The following is a 16,901-nucleotide window of genomic DNA, read 5'->3' as shown; positions in this document are numbered from 1 at the left end:
CAGGAGTGGGCAGAGGGTTGAGGTCAGGAGGGTGAGGGCTCCGGCTGGGGGTGCGGGCTCTGGGGTGGGGCTGGACCAGGGATGAGGAGTTCAAACTTTGGGGTACAGCAGACAGTCTGCCCTGGGGCTGGGGCCAGATAGGAGGACTCCCCCCCAGCCCTCTCCCTGCTGGCAGTAGTGAGCTCCAGGGGAGGGTCCCCCTCTCCTCCCTCCACCCCCTGACACTCACCCAAGCCCCAGGCTGCTGCTCAGGAGAGCCAGACAGGATAAGCCCCCTCGGAGTCGCCTGCCGTAGGGGGTGGGCTGCCATACTGCTGCGCCTCTTCCCTCCACAGGGAGCTGCCAATGGCCGGCAAGGGAGCGCAGCGTGGAGCTGCAAGGGGCAGCCGCCCAGGGCACAGGTGAGGCAGGGACACTCAGGGGAGGCATGCGGGTGGGGCTGGGGGACACTCCGGGGGAGGCGCACAGGGGCAGCAGGCAGGACCAGGGGAAAGACTCGGCCCCAAACATTGGTGGAGCCAGGCCCCCAGGGCCCTGAATTTGCTGGAGCATGGGCTCCATGGGCCCATACAACTCACTGCCCCTGGGGAGAGGATGTGGGGGAGGTGTGGAGTTGCCCCCTGGACTGCCGTGCTCTTGCACTGCAATTTCGGGGGGAGCAATGCCCTCCATGTCCCCAACTCTACCTATGGGCTCAGGGCTTCTGCCCCACAGGAAATACCAGGGCTCAGAGATTCAGCCCCGCGCCTCCCAGATTCAGCCCCGCGCCTCCCAGATTCAGCCCCACGGGAGGCACCATGGATCAGGCTTCAGCCCCGTGGCAGGCACCAGGGATTGGGGCTTCAGCCCTGCGCCTCCTGAGAGTTCTGGCTTCAGCCCCGTGGGGGCACTGGTGGGGATCGGGGCTTCAGCCCCATGCCTCCTGGCTCGAGCCCTGTGGGGGGTGCTGGGGATTGGGGTGTGAACCCCACGCCTCCCAGCTTGAGCCCCGCCGGGGCCACTAAGGCTCAGGGTCTGGGTTTCAGATGTGGGACCCCACAATTCCCTTGAAAGGGCTCGCGGACCCCTGGTTGAGAATCGCTGTTCTAGAGGGCAGCCTGTATTTTTATGATAATTTGGTAACTCATCATTAGTCATGTTAAGTAACTCCTTATCTGTTGTTGCATCTTAATTAAGAGAGAACCCAATGGATAAGTGACTAAGACTGCAGTGATCTCTAAATGGTCCTTCCAGGGTTTAGTCTCTCACCTGGTACAAAAATGGTCCAAACAAAGATTAAGCAGTATTGTTAAGACATTCAATGCTGTGGCTTTCCACGTGAGTTTCACAGCTAGATTTTGAAACTTTGATTTGTGATGAGAGGGCGTCCTTACAGTTTTCAGAAATGGATTTGTTTTTATTTCAGCTAGATACGTGAATACCAGATAAATGGTGGTCCTAGGCTGAAAAATGTTACCAGTGCTGTCTTGCAAAATGGGGAGACCCATGAAGACCAGCTACATTGGTTATCAAAATAATATCCTTAGGCATAGTAGATAATGACCAACTTTTACTAGCTTACATAAATTATCATTTGCTCTTATTCTATGCTTGAATGAATCCCAGATAGAACAGAAAGCAGAATTCCAGCTTCATACTCCTTCAGCTGAAGTTATGGCAAAATGCTCTCACTGCAAATCAGTCAAGATTTTTCTTGCTGGGGAAAAAGGCTAGTGGGATTGTGTTGGGAGCTTGCTTGTGTTAACTGTGGATGGGAGGGAATTCAGAGCAACTTTTAGTGCTAAACACATGTAACTCCACTGAAGTCAGAGTTGTATGGGTGTAGTTAAGAAGCATCGTGTGAGGCTTATTCAGATAAGGCAGTATAAAGTTTTGGTAAAGTCACATTTTAGTTCTCTTTCCATTGGCAATAGTAGATGGGTCTGAAATAAATCCTCTGATCTAAACATCCCCTTAACTGTTGAAGCTTGTCTCTACCTGTAGTTTAGGCCCATCTCCTTGATATGTACAAATAACTCATGCACACTAGAAAGTTTACAAAAAATTATCTACTGGAAATACAGAACCAAATCTCGTTCCGTCTGGCATTTGTGTAATGCCAGTGAAGTCAGCCGGATTGATGAATCTAATGGAGGAGAAATTGTCCCACAATAGAGCATGGTGAAAACAAACAAGGATGGGATGGCTAAAAATTAGTAATCGTGCTCACAAAATGTGAAGGTTGGTTTGACGAGGATATTTTCCCCATATATGTCAGTACTAAAGACCAGTCTGACTTCTTGTATTATCAGAACATTTTTATAAAAAGATGTTACTTGTGAAGTGTACTGTACTCAGAAGACTAACTTGAAATAAGTCTGCTAGCTTGCACAATTCAGACCTTCACACATCTTCATTTCATGCTATGATAGCCCAGGAAAGCAGAGCCAAATCAACCAAGACTTGAATGAACTGAAACAGTGGTTCCCAAAATGTCACCCCTCGTCTGCAGGGTACTTGCTGGTAGTCTAATCATGTTGTGCTGGTTCTCAATTTTCAGCTGCTAAATTCCATTTTTAAAAGTTAAATATTTTCCTAGTACTACTTTTCCATGTAAACAACTACTGCAATTGCCATTAGAATTATTAGATGAAATCATTAGATGAAACCATTATTTCATCACCAGTGAGTAGTCCAATGTTAGATATCAGTGCTGGGTAAATTTGGCAAGCTATGAGTCCAGAGGTTCTCAAACTTTTGTAGTCGCACCTTCATGATGGCACTGACCACATCCCTCACAATACCTATTCCAATGTGACTAAAATCCTGAAAGATGTACGTAAGTCAGAAGGACACCTGAATGCCAGAAAGATGTACACAAATTGTACTCCAGTCACCTTGGAGATTTACTCCGGTTACCTTGGAGTATTACAATATGTCCTCTTGCTAGAATTATAGAGGCTATTGGCATTCTGCACTATAGTGCTTCTGAAGTCCCAAATCACAGTCACTTTCATACCATTTCACATTGCAGACTTCTGTAACTTTCTGTCCCTCTTAATTGCCACATCTGTCATTGCTAGATGTTGGTTCAAATAGCAAATCAAATTTCCATCTCTTCAGACATGCATCAGATTCTAATGTCTGGATCCAAAACAGCTCCAATGTTCTTGGTGCTGAGTTGGATCCAAAATTGGAAGGACTCTATTTTCTAAATGTGGTTCAAATACAGATCAAGGTGACATCTCAAAAATCTTGGCTGTGGAACCCAAATCCTCATGTAAATCGGATCAGATTCAAACACTGCCTCTTTGGCTCACTTGTGGTTGTTACTGCTTTCCATATATCACCTTCCTATTGAACCTTTCATGTTAGTTCCCCCAACTCACCTCATGTACTAGGCTGCCTTTTCCCCCGAGTTGCATTTCACCTCATCTTCAGTTCTTGCCATGCAGTGAACTCTTGAGTTTGGTCACACTGCCACCCATATTGCAGGTAATTGCAGCAGAATACTAAGATTCAGATTTAAAAATCAGGTAATCTCTTTACACAATTAAGCTTCTATCCCATTGTTATCAAATGTGTAGTAAAATTAAACACCTCAGCACTGCAAGCTTGATTCTCGTCTGCCCTTCGATTCACATGCACAGCTCTAACTTTTCTTGCTGTAGCTGTGGGAAGGAGGTTATAGGGAGCATATGTCTTCTTTCCTCTTGCAAACAGAAGAGATGGATCCATTCCTAGCCCTTCAGTGCCAGTTCTGCTACAGATTTTGCTGCTTGATCCTGAGTGAGTCAATTAACCTCTGTCTTGGGATCTGTGTAGTGGAGGTGATTTGGAGCTAGGTGAATACAGCAAAAACTCTCAAGTTTGTTTGTGATTTGAAACAAACTGGCTCTTTTGGTTTCAGAGAAGCAGCTGTGTTAATCTGTATTTGCGAAAAGAAAAGGAGTACTTGTGGCACCTGCTCAAATAAATTGGTTAGTCTCTAAGGTGCCACAAGTCCTCCTTTTCTTTTTGCCTTTTTTGGGTTACCTTTCTGAGACTGTCCTGGCAAACTGGCTTACCTTCCAGACTGCTCACGAAAACAGCAAGCCTCAAACTAATATTGCAGAGTATATGGCCCTAAGAAGGTAAAAGTAGACAAAAATATATTCAAAAGCATTGATAGTAAATGGTAGAAAATCATTTCAAGCAAAACTGGTGTCTTTACATCAGTTGTCTATAAACTCTCCTCTCTAGGTCTCTAGGCACGTCATGTCTGAGAGCAGCCTTTTAACTGGATTTAATGAAGCTGACAGAAATACACTGCTGGTTGCTATAGTGTGAGTCTTCCACAAATCTTAGCTGGCTAACTTAGCATTGCTTTGGTGGGCTTGCCACCTCTTCATCAGCTGCCTCCTGTTACACCGGTGTTCTGTTTCTTCCTAATACAGGTGGCTGTGCAGTCGAGTGTTGTGGTCAGGTGCGGATAGGGACTTGAAGGTCTCAGGCTGTGTAGCTTGGTACTCTGAGAAGGTGCAACACAAAGATCCAACAGAACTGCTGGTCAGGTGTTAAGTGGATGCCAGGGTGGGTAGGACACTTTTTCAGTGAGTAGTATCCAAGCTGAACTCAGTCATTTAATCACCCCAGGTAAAACAAACCCACTTCCTAAATGCATAAAGCTTCTACGGCTTGGCCAGCTGAGTAGCAGGAGACCTGGTCTAGCTATTACTGCATATTGTGTATATTCTTCTGGAGATTCTCAGTTGTGTCTCCCGGGTTCAAAATACTGTAAGAAAATATCTAGCTGCAGGTGTGGATTAATGCCTACAGCCTAGAATAAACAGTTTCTAACTCTCTGCTGCCATAGAAGGATTTAATGGCTGGTGACTCTTTTGCATGACACAGCTATTTAAGTTTTAACTCCCAAATGGAGAGTAAAACAAAGGGGGCAGGTATGATATTGGGTCAGGAACTATGTATTTGCATTGTATTAGTACCTAGGCATCTTGTTGTGTCAGGCAATGCACAAACATAGTCGAGAATCTGTTCCAGAACTTTCACTCTGTATTTGTGATTAAGTGAGATGTGTGAATGAGAGAGACAAATAAGGAGAGGGCATGACTAGGTACAAGTGAATCTGTTGTATAACAAGCAGTTGTATTGCGTAGCCATTATCAGATGGCAGCATTTTGTAGGCGTCATAGCAGAGATCAGTCATGAGGTAATAGTTTAATTTGGGGATTTTTTTTTTTAATGGAGTTTTCCCCATGCCTAATGGGAGCATGTGAGAACATAAAAGTCTTTGTGGGAGAAATACTAATGGGCAGTATAGGCTGGCATCTTTGGTAGTGCAATGATGATGGCTGTCATGTCCAGAAAAACTGATAGGGTGAGGCTAAACCTTGAAGGGCCATAAACTTAGGGCTGCCATTGGAAAAGAGGAGTGGATGGAGGGATCTGAGGGCATGTGAGATCCGAATGGCAGCAATTTAAGTGGAAGATAGCAGAGTTGAGATGCAAGATGAGGGCCAGGATGAGAGATTTTGGTGGAGTGGAGAGAGGAAAGGCCAGATCCATAGAATTTTAATAGAAATAAGTAATAAGAATTAGATATGGCCTGGATGTGTGAACCTAATGAGAGGGCAGTGTCAAAGATGACCCTTAGATTATAGGCCCAATGTGCTATGGGCTACTTTCCATGGGAGAGCAGGATGTTACCCTTGCTTGGTAACTGGGAGTTTTTTCTAGCTAGGTTGGGAGGGAGAAAGAGGTTTTATCAATATGCAGATTATGAGTGATTTCTTGCCTTGCTGATTAACAATACTCTCATTTAGCCATTTTAGTTTCTATTCTTGGGGAGAGGAATTTATGACCTTGGCTGATTTGTGGGTCCCTAGCTTGTGTCTCACATGGTGTGAACCATTTTTTATTTACTTCTAGGTGTCTCTGGCTCCTATTTTGGGATAAGTAGAGATGGACAGCATTTCTAATTTCTTTTGCGGGCCAGAAGGCGTTAGTAGTTATTGGTCCTTCAAGGCATATCTGTTCTATATATCTCTTACACAAGGTACTTGGCAACAAGTGCAGTAGCTGATGTTCAGAATCTTGTGACAATGCAGGACAAACCCTGGAGCCAACAGAACCTGAAGTTGTGTGAGTGTGGGAGGAAGAGGGGATTTAGACTATCAGAAGTGGAGGTGTAGCCTTCCATTAATGCCTGCTCCTGAAGCACAGACGACTCGATTAGGTAATGAATTGGGTAGGGTGGGGCAGTGTCTCTATACAATTAATAGAGCAATAGATCCATCTTGCCCTTGTTTTGAAGGCATGCTTAAAATAAAAACAATGGATAGCTAAAACTACGAAGGAATTTTCGTTTTTAAATTTTGGTTAACTGCATATATTCTTTGTTTTGCTTAGCTTAAACAGTGAAACTCAAGTGGTCTGTTTCACTTCCTGTTTACAATCAGCCTCACTTTCTGGTTAAGCACTAGAACAATGGTGCTTTTTGACTTTCCAACACCCTAGGACAATATTTTTACTAACACTTTTGAAAACCCTTAAACTAACTTGTAATATTAGGCCGAAACGTAAGCTGCCTTAAAAAACAAAACCTACTGAAACCTAAATTACTAAAGTGTTACTTTAAAGGAGAAACTTAGCTATTGAAAACATAACCATGGCTGCATCCAAACTTCTAACACTCCCAGAGATACTGTTTCACTGGCCGTAATATTCAGTGTCTGAGTTTAGTTGAATAATGCTAGGGCAGATTAACAGTCAATGTTTCTGAGTGTTACACTCTTTAAAAAGTATGACTTAGTAGTAGTGAAGCTGGCCCACAGCAGCCCATTGTGTGACTGAAGCGTGAAGGTGATATGAAATACAACAGGAACATTGGACAAGGCATTCCATATCTTATGCTGCTTTTTCGTACTTCAGTGACATCTGGTGGCCCACTATCCTGTTGACTTAAACTACACTAATTATGCCAAATAGCTATTTCCTAGGAAAACAAACAAACTAAAAGTATATTGGTGTTCATTCACACGTATTCAGGATTGAAATCAGAGCACCCCCTTCAATTTCCTTAAACCTTAACTGTGTTGAAAGATTAATTACTGAAATCAAAACAGCAGTCTGTCTAGTTTAGGAATACTTAGATACGCAAGCTCAGTTTAAGAATTGCTATCTCCAGCCTAATTACCAACAATGGTAGCTTACTTTAATTGCAACAAGGTTCTCTCACCCTTTATTTTTCCCAGGTATTTGTAGCCAAAAGGAATGTGACCACTTGTATGCACTAAAATATAGTTAATCCTTTAGTTACTGGACTAAATATCCTCCGAACCGCATTGGGTGACATGTGAAGCAGAATACTTGTGGCAAAATTAAGCTATTCTAATTGTCATATGCAATTGGTACAGAGAGACAGTACTGGAGAAATGTTATGAATTAGGTTTTGGAAGAACTATGAACAAATGAGTTTTTAGAGTATATCTATTGAAAAGATGTTTAGTTTGTAATTAAAATGTTCTTCCTTTAGTTTTTGCAAAACTAAAATCTTGCTTACATTTCACTAGGGGCAGAATCAAACCCTCTGGTTCACAGAGAGCCAGATCTTCAAGAAAGCAAGACCATAATATTGCAGTTTTTGTCCACTTGCAATTGGGGCCAGAGTGTCAAAGGAATTCAGCGTGCTAGGTGCTGATTGTCAAAAGAAATCTGGCCCCAAGTGGGAGATACTGAACGCTTAAAAATGTGGCCCTCTTGCTCTGTCTCTATGCACAGCTCACCAATGATGTCATGAGCTGTTCCTCCTGGGATAGAGTTTAAGTGTGCCTCACTGTTGCACGTCGGGCCAGACACTACACTGTTAATTCACACCTTACTCATGCCGCAGTCTATTAAGGGAGTTTAAAGATGCTACCACCTGAAGTTGGTAATGTGCAAGAGTGACTCACAAGACATGTGTGACGAGTTAGCATTTTTTCTCGAACACTTAGATTTGACCAGTCTGTGTTCACAGAATGTTTTTCTGCAGTAGTTTCTAGAGATTTGCTAAAATAACTTCAGAAGGCAAATGCTAACTTCTAAAACAAGCACTTCAGCGAGTCATTGCAAGCACTTCACCATGAATATGGTCTAGCAATTGACATTCCATTAGAATACTCAAACAGCAATTCCAGTGCCACTGTAACAACAAGTATAGTTGGCCTCTGTAGGATAAAGTCTTTGTGTCTCCTGTGTAAGGAAAATAAGTGTCCTTGAGCTTTTTCCCCCTGTTTATCCTAAAACTTCACTTAACTACATCACAAACAGTTCACAACTTGGATTTCGTTTAGTGAGCAGGTCACTGACTCTTGTGTCCTGCAATACTCATGTAAGCAGTGTCAGGATGAGCTCCACCCTGACATCTGGTGGTGAGGTGTGGCAAATTGTGGAAAAGAACTTCAGGGGCCGATCTCATTTGCATAGGCACACCCACCCCGCCTAGAATGAGACCACAGCTGCCCAAATGGTCACTTTGGCTGCTGTGGGATCCCCAGTGTCTCTGTTATTGGGGCAGGAAGAATAAATTGTTATTACCCTGATTATGGGAACTGTGTTTGGAACTGTACGTGGCCTTTTGTTATGATGGAGGGATTCACCATCAACTAAGTAGCACTCGCTAGGCAAGGGTCATGGGTTCCAAAACTGTGTGAATGGAGAGAGGCTGGGGACAAGTATTAATACTTGGTGGCATGGGCCCCTTGGTGAGGGCCTTACATGCTAATTGCACTTCCTCCTCTCTCCACTGTGGAATATCAGAGCTAATTTTGATTTCATTAGAAGTCTAGTTACAGGCTGCTGAGCTCACTTTGGGCTGATAGTGCACCAGCACTGGGGCTCCCCTACTACAAGCTGAATTCACCTAAGAGCTGAAATCACTGAGTGTTGTGTTAAGTAGTGGGGGAGCCTGAAGATATATTGTGGAGCAGTTTGCGGGACGGCTGGTGAAGCAGTTCGACGCGGAGCAGTGTGTGGATGGCAGGAGCGGCTTGTGGGCCGTGGAGCTGAGCGAAGGAGTTCGTGGGGCGGCTGGCGGAGCAGAGCGCAGCTGAGTGAAGGAGTTCGTGGGGCGGAGCGGAGCGGAGCGGAGCGGAGCGGAGGAGTTCGTGGGGCAGCTGGCGGAGCGGAGTGCAGCTGAGCGAAGGAGTTTGTGGGGCGGCTGGCGGAGCGGAGTGCCGCTATGGAGCTATGGGGCGGTCAGCTTCAGATCACGTAAGGTGCCTCTTACCCCCGTCCCATTTCCACCCAGGTTGGGAGGTAAAGCTCCTCAGATATGACCAGGGACAGAGACTTTTGGGGCATTGGACTTTTGGGACTTTGGGTGATTTGGGGTTGCTGGACTCAAGAACCAAAGGGAAAAGGGCATGCCCCAATTTGCCTGGGGTGGGTTCTTTTTTTGCTCATGGGTTGTGTTATGAAACCTGTTGGTGGTGTTTCCCCAACATAATGCCACATTGTTTCTCTCTATTATTAAAAGGCTTTTGCTACACTCAGACTATGTGCTTGCGAGAGGGGAAGTATTGCCTCTTGGAGGCGCCCAGCGGGGGTGGTATATATTTGTCCCAGATCACTGGGTGGGGGCTCGAGCCGGTTTGCATTGTGTTATTGGAATAGAACCCCTAGATATTGAACCCGGCCCTTGTTGCTGCCAACTCTGACGGGCAGAAGGGTTACACTCAAGTATCTGTGACCAGAAGCTTCACAGGAAATCACAATATTGCAGGTGCTGCGGCACTGTGATTTTCAAATCTCTCTTTAGTGTTGTATTTGTGAGGCTCAAAACTAAGCCTAAAAATAAGCTTGGAAAGACAATGGTCCACTGCCTGATTAGAGGAGGAAACCCATGGTGGTGACAATGCCTGCCTAATCCTCTCAGAGCCCTTTTCAGTATTCAAATTTTGAAATGAAATTCGTCCATGATTTTTGGCAAAATGCAAGGAGAGAGAAGGAAGTTCCTTCCTTATTCCCCCCCAAATATGCTAAAGTGTTCCGTTTCTGTCAGCAAAAATCCCTACAGTAAAACATTCTGAGATTCCATTGGTAGATCAAATAATTATCCACTTTCCCTTAATCCTGATTCATGTGGAGTCCGGTAGTAATATCTGAGATATGTGACCCGCATCACCACAGTATCAGAGCATCAAGATCTTTTAATGTATTGATCCTTGCAACACCCCTGTGAGCAAGGCAGTGCTATTATCCCCTTGTTACAGATGGGAACTGAGGCAGAGACTAAGCTCACACGGGAAGTCCGTAGTAGAGCAAAGACTTGTAGCCAGGTTTCCCAAGTCCTAGGCTAGTACCCTAGTCACTGGATCATCTTGTCTCTCCTCCTTTTTTCCCTCTGCCAAAGAGGCCATCTTTGGTTCTAAAGAGTCTCCCTGAGTCCTGGCACCTGGGAAAAGTTATTATTAAGATCTTCTCCATTCACTCTTTGAGGCCTTCACAGAATTGTGTAGTACTTTTTCTTCATGCACAACGGGTTATCTTGTATTTACCTTGTCCAATCTTGCCTTGAGTGCAAGGTAGAATATGTTTTGCAACTTAAATTTCTCAGCAAAGCCCACAGGGCTGGATCTCCTTTTCCTGCAGAAGCTCTATCATGGGAACCTTAATTTTCAGTGCAAGTGGCTAGACTTGTGGGAGGATCGTCATTTCAGGAAATGACTACACTGGGTGAAGTTCCTCATAACTTGATTGCAAAATTGAGACTTCACTTAATGCACTTAGGAAAGACTTTGAAACTTGCCTTTATGCACTGTGGATCATGCAGAACTCTGTGCCAGAGGAGTCCAGTGGAATGAATGAGTTCACAGGCCTTCAGTCCCAGCAGCCCCCTGGCTCACAGAGTTATGGAGCTACTGCACCAACTACAAGTACTTCTCAGTTCTTACAGACACCAGGAAATGTTTCAGCAAAGAGATCTTACCTAGCAGTTGGTGTGCTGTGCTATATCAACTTACTCAACTACATGGATTGGTTTATTGTATCAGGTAAGACTCTTCCTCCTCTGTCTTAGAAAGAACAAACTACAGTTCTCAGCAACTCTGTTCACTCCACAGTTAACGGGGAAACCTCTGGCTTTAAGCTGTCTATCTGTGAAAATAAAAGTAAATTATTCAGAAACACAGACTGTTTAACACTTGTTTGCTTTGGTCTGTTGGTCACACTTCCTGTCAAAGTGCCATTTATAGATTTTAATAATTGTTAAATGTCCATAAACTTTTAAGCAACCTCCAACTATTCATGTCTATAACATGTGTTAATCATTTATTAACCCTTAAACCATTTATAAATGGAACCCAGGTATAAAGGGCAACTGATCTGGTTCTAAGTAATGACTTTGCAGAGCTTTGACAAAGATGCTTTTCTGGGGCTGTAGACAGGCAGCTCACAACATCTACCTCCTGTAGGCTTTTCTCCCATCTGCCTGGGGAAGTGAGTGGGGGATTACTGCCCTCTGCTTGCTTTAGACAGTGCTCCCATTGGAACTAGTGAGCCTTGCTTGAAAAAGGACTAATGATGAGATCATCCCTGACTCTCTTGTCTTATGGAGGGGATTAAAGGAGCAAAAAACCTACTCTTTTGGCCAAAATTTTGTCAGGGAAAGGCTGGCTTTATCTTCTGCCCCAGTGGAAACTATGTGATCTCTGCAGTTAGGAGTTTCACATAACTTTGGGAGGAGTTGAGGCTAGAGGAGACCCATTCTCCATTTCATTGCCCTTCAGAATCACATATAGTTATCTGAATAAGCTCATGCTGACTTAGGAGGATGGTGTTAACTGAAATATGTTTCAATTCTCAGAGTTATATATCTCCTTTTGTTTGCCAGTTAAAATGGCTACTTATGCAGTCTAGCAATATCCTGTACATCAGCTTGAAGTCAAGCTGTAGTGCAGAATTCTTGCATCAGCCACCTTCCTTTTTAACCCTTCTGTCCCTTTGGATGTCAGAACCCTTAAGTAAAAGGTATGTCTACACAGCCCATGACAGCGAGCCTCCCAGTGTGGTTTGGCACACTTTGGCTACCAGGGTTTGCACTGATGCTGTAAAAATAGCTCTGTCAACAGCATGGGAAGTTGCGGCTCAGGCTGGAGCTCAGGCTCTGAAGCCTAGGGAAGGGCAGGTGTGCTTCAGAGCCTGAGCTTCAGCCTGAGCCGCAACTTCCCATGCTGTTGACAGAGCTATTTTTAGAGTACTATTGTGAGTCCTGCTAGCCCGAGTCTGTGTAGGTATACCCAAAGTGTCTGGCTTTTAATAAGTTTGAACAGAAAAGTAGGGGAGGTGTGTGCATCAACTTACAAGGGTACTGAAGGCTATGGAGAAGTTGTGGTTTTCTGTTCTTAACACTTCTCTTCAATATACAATCTGCTTTGCTCTGACCCTCAGCCATAAGAGACCTTTTGTCTGTGTGCATCTAATTATATGAAGGGAAAGGATAGAATAGAATCTGTCAAATGTTTCTTCAAGTGTTGATAATTACGGTCATTTGAACTTTGCCCCTCTTGTTTGTAATCCCATTGCTGGGGGTTAAGGTCAATACTTTCCAACTTGGTTCCCACTAAAAGTTATACACCTAAATAACTGGCCTGAATTTCAGAGGTGCCTATCATCTTTGGCTCCTATTGACTTGTGTGGCTTGGTATGTGACAGCTAGAGAATTATTTAGGTGGATAATTTTAGGTAGCGTTCAAACTGAAAATTTTTTAGCCTGGGTTGGAATGCTCAATTTGCATGTGTGGAGAATTCTACTTGCAATTCCAGTTGCAGTTTTACTTTGATACCTTAGTTTCTGCATTTCCTGTTGATCCGTGGTGCTGTGCGTTGATAAATAGCTACGCAGTTCTACCCTAGAGGCATGGATAAAAGGGTTTAGTTTGATTGATTTCTAGTGTGGTAAAATCTTGACTATTAAAAGTCTGTCTCAATCATTGAAATAACTTCAGATTTTAAGTGTGGTTCTGCTCTGAAAAGTGACTAAAAATTTCACTGGAGTTTCATGTGTTGTACATCAATGTTTGTTTGGTTTGTTTTTTTCTCATTCTAAGCCCTGCAAATTTATCCTGGGACATGAAAATCAAAGTCTGAAGGTCTACACAATCTCTAAAAGCAAAGGGTTTGGAGGCAAAGTTCTGCCTTCAATTACACCTGTGTTTTCTATAATGAAGGCACAGGGATTGTACACATGATATGTACACATGATTGCAGAAACTGACTGGTGAAGGAAAATAGACTCTCCAGTCACTGAGGGAGATTGCAAGAGTAGTAGACTACAAAAAATAATCTGTTGCTTGCATGTGAAGAATATAATCAGAAGAAATTAAGAATCAAATATGGAATCTCAGTATTACTGCTAGTCTCATTTCAAAGTCACTTTAATCAGTCATCAAAGAAGGCCACATTCAACAGTTGCTTGTCTATCACACTATTGGAGATTAGAGAGTGGCACCATGTCTCTTCATTAAAATTCTTTAAATTCCTTTTTCAAAAACAGAAAAATAAACTAAACCGAGTAATACAAGAAGTAAGAAATTGATAAAATATCCTTTATTATAGTCAGACTAAAGGAATACAAATACATCCCTGTATCTTTGTTGTTTAAGCCTCTGCTATCTATTTTAAATTTTATCTCAGGAAAGGGCTGGTGTGTGATTAAAAGATAAGTGTGTGCCAGCTACAAATGCAGCCTAAAAATAATGATGGTCATGATACTGTGTAAATGCCATGTTTTATCACAACTGCATTAATGCATCCATATTATGTCGAATCCCAGTGTTTTTCCCTGATGTAAAGTCAAACAGTTTTGAAAGAAACTAACATTTATTTCAATAATTTTTAATAAGCTGGAAGTTCAAATTTTGCCACCGTCTCAATTAATTAAGAGGAAGTTCATCAACCAGCTCTTCACACCTTTATATAAATCAGATGCAGAAATATCAAATAATTCTTTATCTTTGCAAGCTTGTAGTGTTTGTCAGTGTCATGGGGATTACAAAAATCCTTTGTCACAAAATTGCTCTCCTACATGTGCGTCAGTTTGCCCCAGCAAAGTGGGTACAAAACATCAAGCTCTTGTCAGGGTAACAGTCTTTCCAAATGGTGGAAACCATTTTTAGAGAACTATTATACTAATCTCTAGCGTTTATTTCTTTTAGCCTTCAACTCGTAATAAGGACTATTATAACCATTTATACTCTTTTGAGAGAGACAGAAATCAGAGCACCTCTGCACACTGGAAATGTTAAAACCCATCCTTAACAGAATTTTAGAAATAACTTTTGCTTATCCTAAACATTTCAGGATCTCTAGCTTAATGCTAAAAGCGCACTAAATTAAACTACCATCTATTCTATTTTATTTCCCATTGGGTCCGTATAAACCAGTGGTTCCCAAACTTGGTTTGTGGCTTGTTCAGGATAAGCCCCTGGCGGGCCATGAGACACTTTGTTTTCCTGAGCGTCCGCAGGTACGGCCTCTCGCAGCTCCCAGTGGCTGCGGTTTGCCGTTCCCGGCCAATGGGAGCTGCAGGAAGCGAACCAAGTTTGGGAACCACTGGTCTAAACCTTGAATTGTAAACTGTTTATACATCACTATGCACACACATGGCTCTGTAGAAATTAGATGGAAATCCTGGCTGAGTTGAGTCTTGGAAGATCTCCACAGTAGGATGACTATGAATGGCCTGAAGAAAGTGATGGAAACTTCACAATAACTAGTTTATTAATGTATACAAGATGCTATGGAAGGTTTAAAGATTACACTTCAGTTTAAAGATTACAGCCCCCATGAAAATTAATGAGCCAAACTCACCACCTCTGTGCAAACCCTTGACCTGAAGTGAGTCTTCAGGTTAGCAAATGAGTAAAATGGCAACTACTGAGGAATGATACACTCTGCTATAGCTGCATAATTATGAATTTTTTCTTTGTTGCAGGGGTGCTGGTAGATATAAAGAAGTACTTTAACATCAGTGATGCAAGTGCAGGCTTACTGCAGACAGGTAAAGAGATGTCACACTACTGGGAGCAGCTTCGCCTGCTCCACATCCATGTTGCCTGTCTCTAAAATGAAGTCTAGTTCTTCCCTGCTCCTTATTTTTTGCAGTTCCCCACTGTCCTGTTGATTTCCGCTTTGAACTTTAAAATGTTTAGTCAGTTTGGTCACAAATACAAGACTGAAAGTCACTGGCTAAAGTCTGACCAAGCCTGCAGCCTTCCAGGAGTAAAGAAAGTCCTTGCCTGTTTGTGGTCACCACTTAGGGTGACCAGATGTCCCTATTTTATAGGGACAGACCCAGTATTTGGGACTTTTTCTTATATACGCACCTATTACCTCCCACCCCCGTCCCGATTTTTCACATTTGCTATCTGGTCACCCTATGGTCAGTAAAGTTCTTATGGCACTTAAATCATAAGAATTGAGGGGGGTTAAACTTGGTTTCTCACCTAAATTCCAACTTGGGCAATAAAAATCTGAATATAAAAATTCTCCTTGAGGTCACCATTGGGAAATATATTTGCTTCCTGCCCTGAACACAACAGGTAAAATTCTGACCTCGTCAAATCCATTGACTCCAGGATATAAATAGAGCAGGCTAACCAATTAAAGAGCTCTTTTTTCCATAAAGCAATTGGCATGAATGAAAGTTCTGCATAAACTGGTCACTGTGTGTAATCCCTTTGTTTTACTTTTAACTGTTGGGTATCTTTCAGACTCTGTAAAATGATCAGTTCCAGAATTAGAACTCTTTAACTGAATTCAATAGTATTTAAGGCTGTACTCCCTTTTAGAGCATGCTTTGGGAATAACCAATCCATTCTGGATGGTGACATGACCTAGTAAGCTGGGTTGACAGTGTCTGAACTGTAGCTGCAGAGTCTGGAGGCGCAACCTTAAGCTGAATTTTTGGTGTCTCCCATGGTCTATTGAGGTACTTGGGGGAAGTGTCTTTCAGCTATGTATATAAAAGAGTAACTTAGTAACACATTTCATCCAGTTTATTGCTTTAAACATGTTCATGGGTTCTGTCATCTCCATCCGTAAACTTCGATAGCTAGAAAAGCCACTGCCTAAGACAGAATGAATAAATCCAAACATCTTGTAACTAGAGAAGAGCCAGGGATATACAAATGGGAATTGTTTGGATCTGGAGGGTTGGCTCAGAGCTCTCTACTCACAAATTGCACTTCTGCAACCTCAAAATTGGGCATTCAGCCTAATAAGTAGCACATGTCAAGTATCAGAGGGGTAGCTGTGTTAGTCTATATCCACAAAAACAACAAGGAGTCCAGTGGCACCTTAAAGACTAATGGATTACTAACAGTAGCACACGGTATCCCTCTCTGGGGAGCAAGGGGAGCCATAAGAATAATATGACCAGCATTGTCACTGCTCTTGCTTTGCATTGCAGTCTTCATCTTCTTTTTTTCACTGTCTGCACCCTTCTTTGGATACCTTGGTGACCGGTACAACAGGAAAGTCATCCTCAGTGTTGGTATCTTCCTCTGGTCAGGTGTGACGTTAGGCAGCTCATTCATCACTGAATCGGTATGTCACTTACTTATTTGGAATGGTACTTAGAGAAATCAGCTGCCTGAGTCTTTCAGTGACTCATGGAACTTTTGTTCTGATCACGTTATAGTTTGTAAAAGCTTTCAGGCAGCACCCTGGAGCTTACTCCTTGAAACATGAGTAAATGGGCTTTGTGCAGAAAAGCTCTACAGGGAATGATATCCTGTCCCTTCCAGGCCATAGAGCACCGTGAAGCTATTCTACAGCTGCTGCTGTAGTATTCTTAGCTTTGTCCTTTCCCTCTTGCTGAGCATGTGCATTGGAGTGTAGGGGATTGGCTGGTGAATCTGTGGAACTACTGACCATGCCTT

General features: G+C 43.1%; 1 protein-coding gene across 1 annotated transcript in view; it reads left to right on the top strand.

Moving 5' to 3' along the window:
- The first annotated feature begins 10,786 nt into the window (after positions 1-10,786).
- Positions 10,787-16,901, top strand: part of SPNS3 (SPNS lysolipid transporter 3, sphingosine-1-phosphate (putative)) — a 52,562-nt gene continuing 46,447 nt past the window's right edge. The window contains exons 1-3 of the mRNA XM_048824292.2: positions 10,787-11,012; positions 14,954-15,019; positions 16,430-16,566. Coding sequence (XP_048680249.2) covers positions 10,787-11,012; positions 14,954-15,019; positions 16,430-16,566 — 429 coding nt within the window. The remainder of the gene's footprint in view (positions 11,013-14,953; positions 15,020-16,429; positions 16,567-16,901) is intronic.

This window comes from Caretta caretta, chromosome 17 (genome assembly GCF_965140235.1).
Source record: "Caretta caretta isolate rCarCar2 chromosome 17, rCarCar1.hap1, whole genome shotgun sequence".
NCBI lineage: Eukaryota > Metazoa > Chordata > Testudines > Cheloniidae > Caretta > Caretta caretta.
Note: the sequence above shows the minus strand (reverse complement) of the source record. Positions and strands in the feature narration are given on the sequence as shown.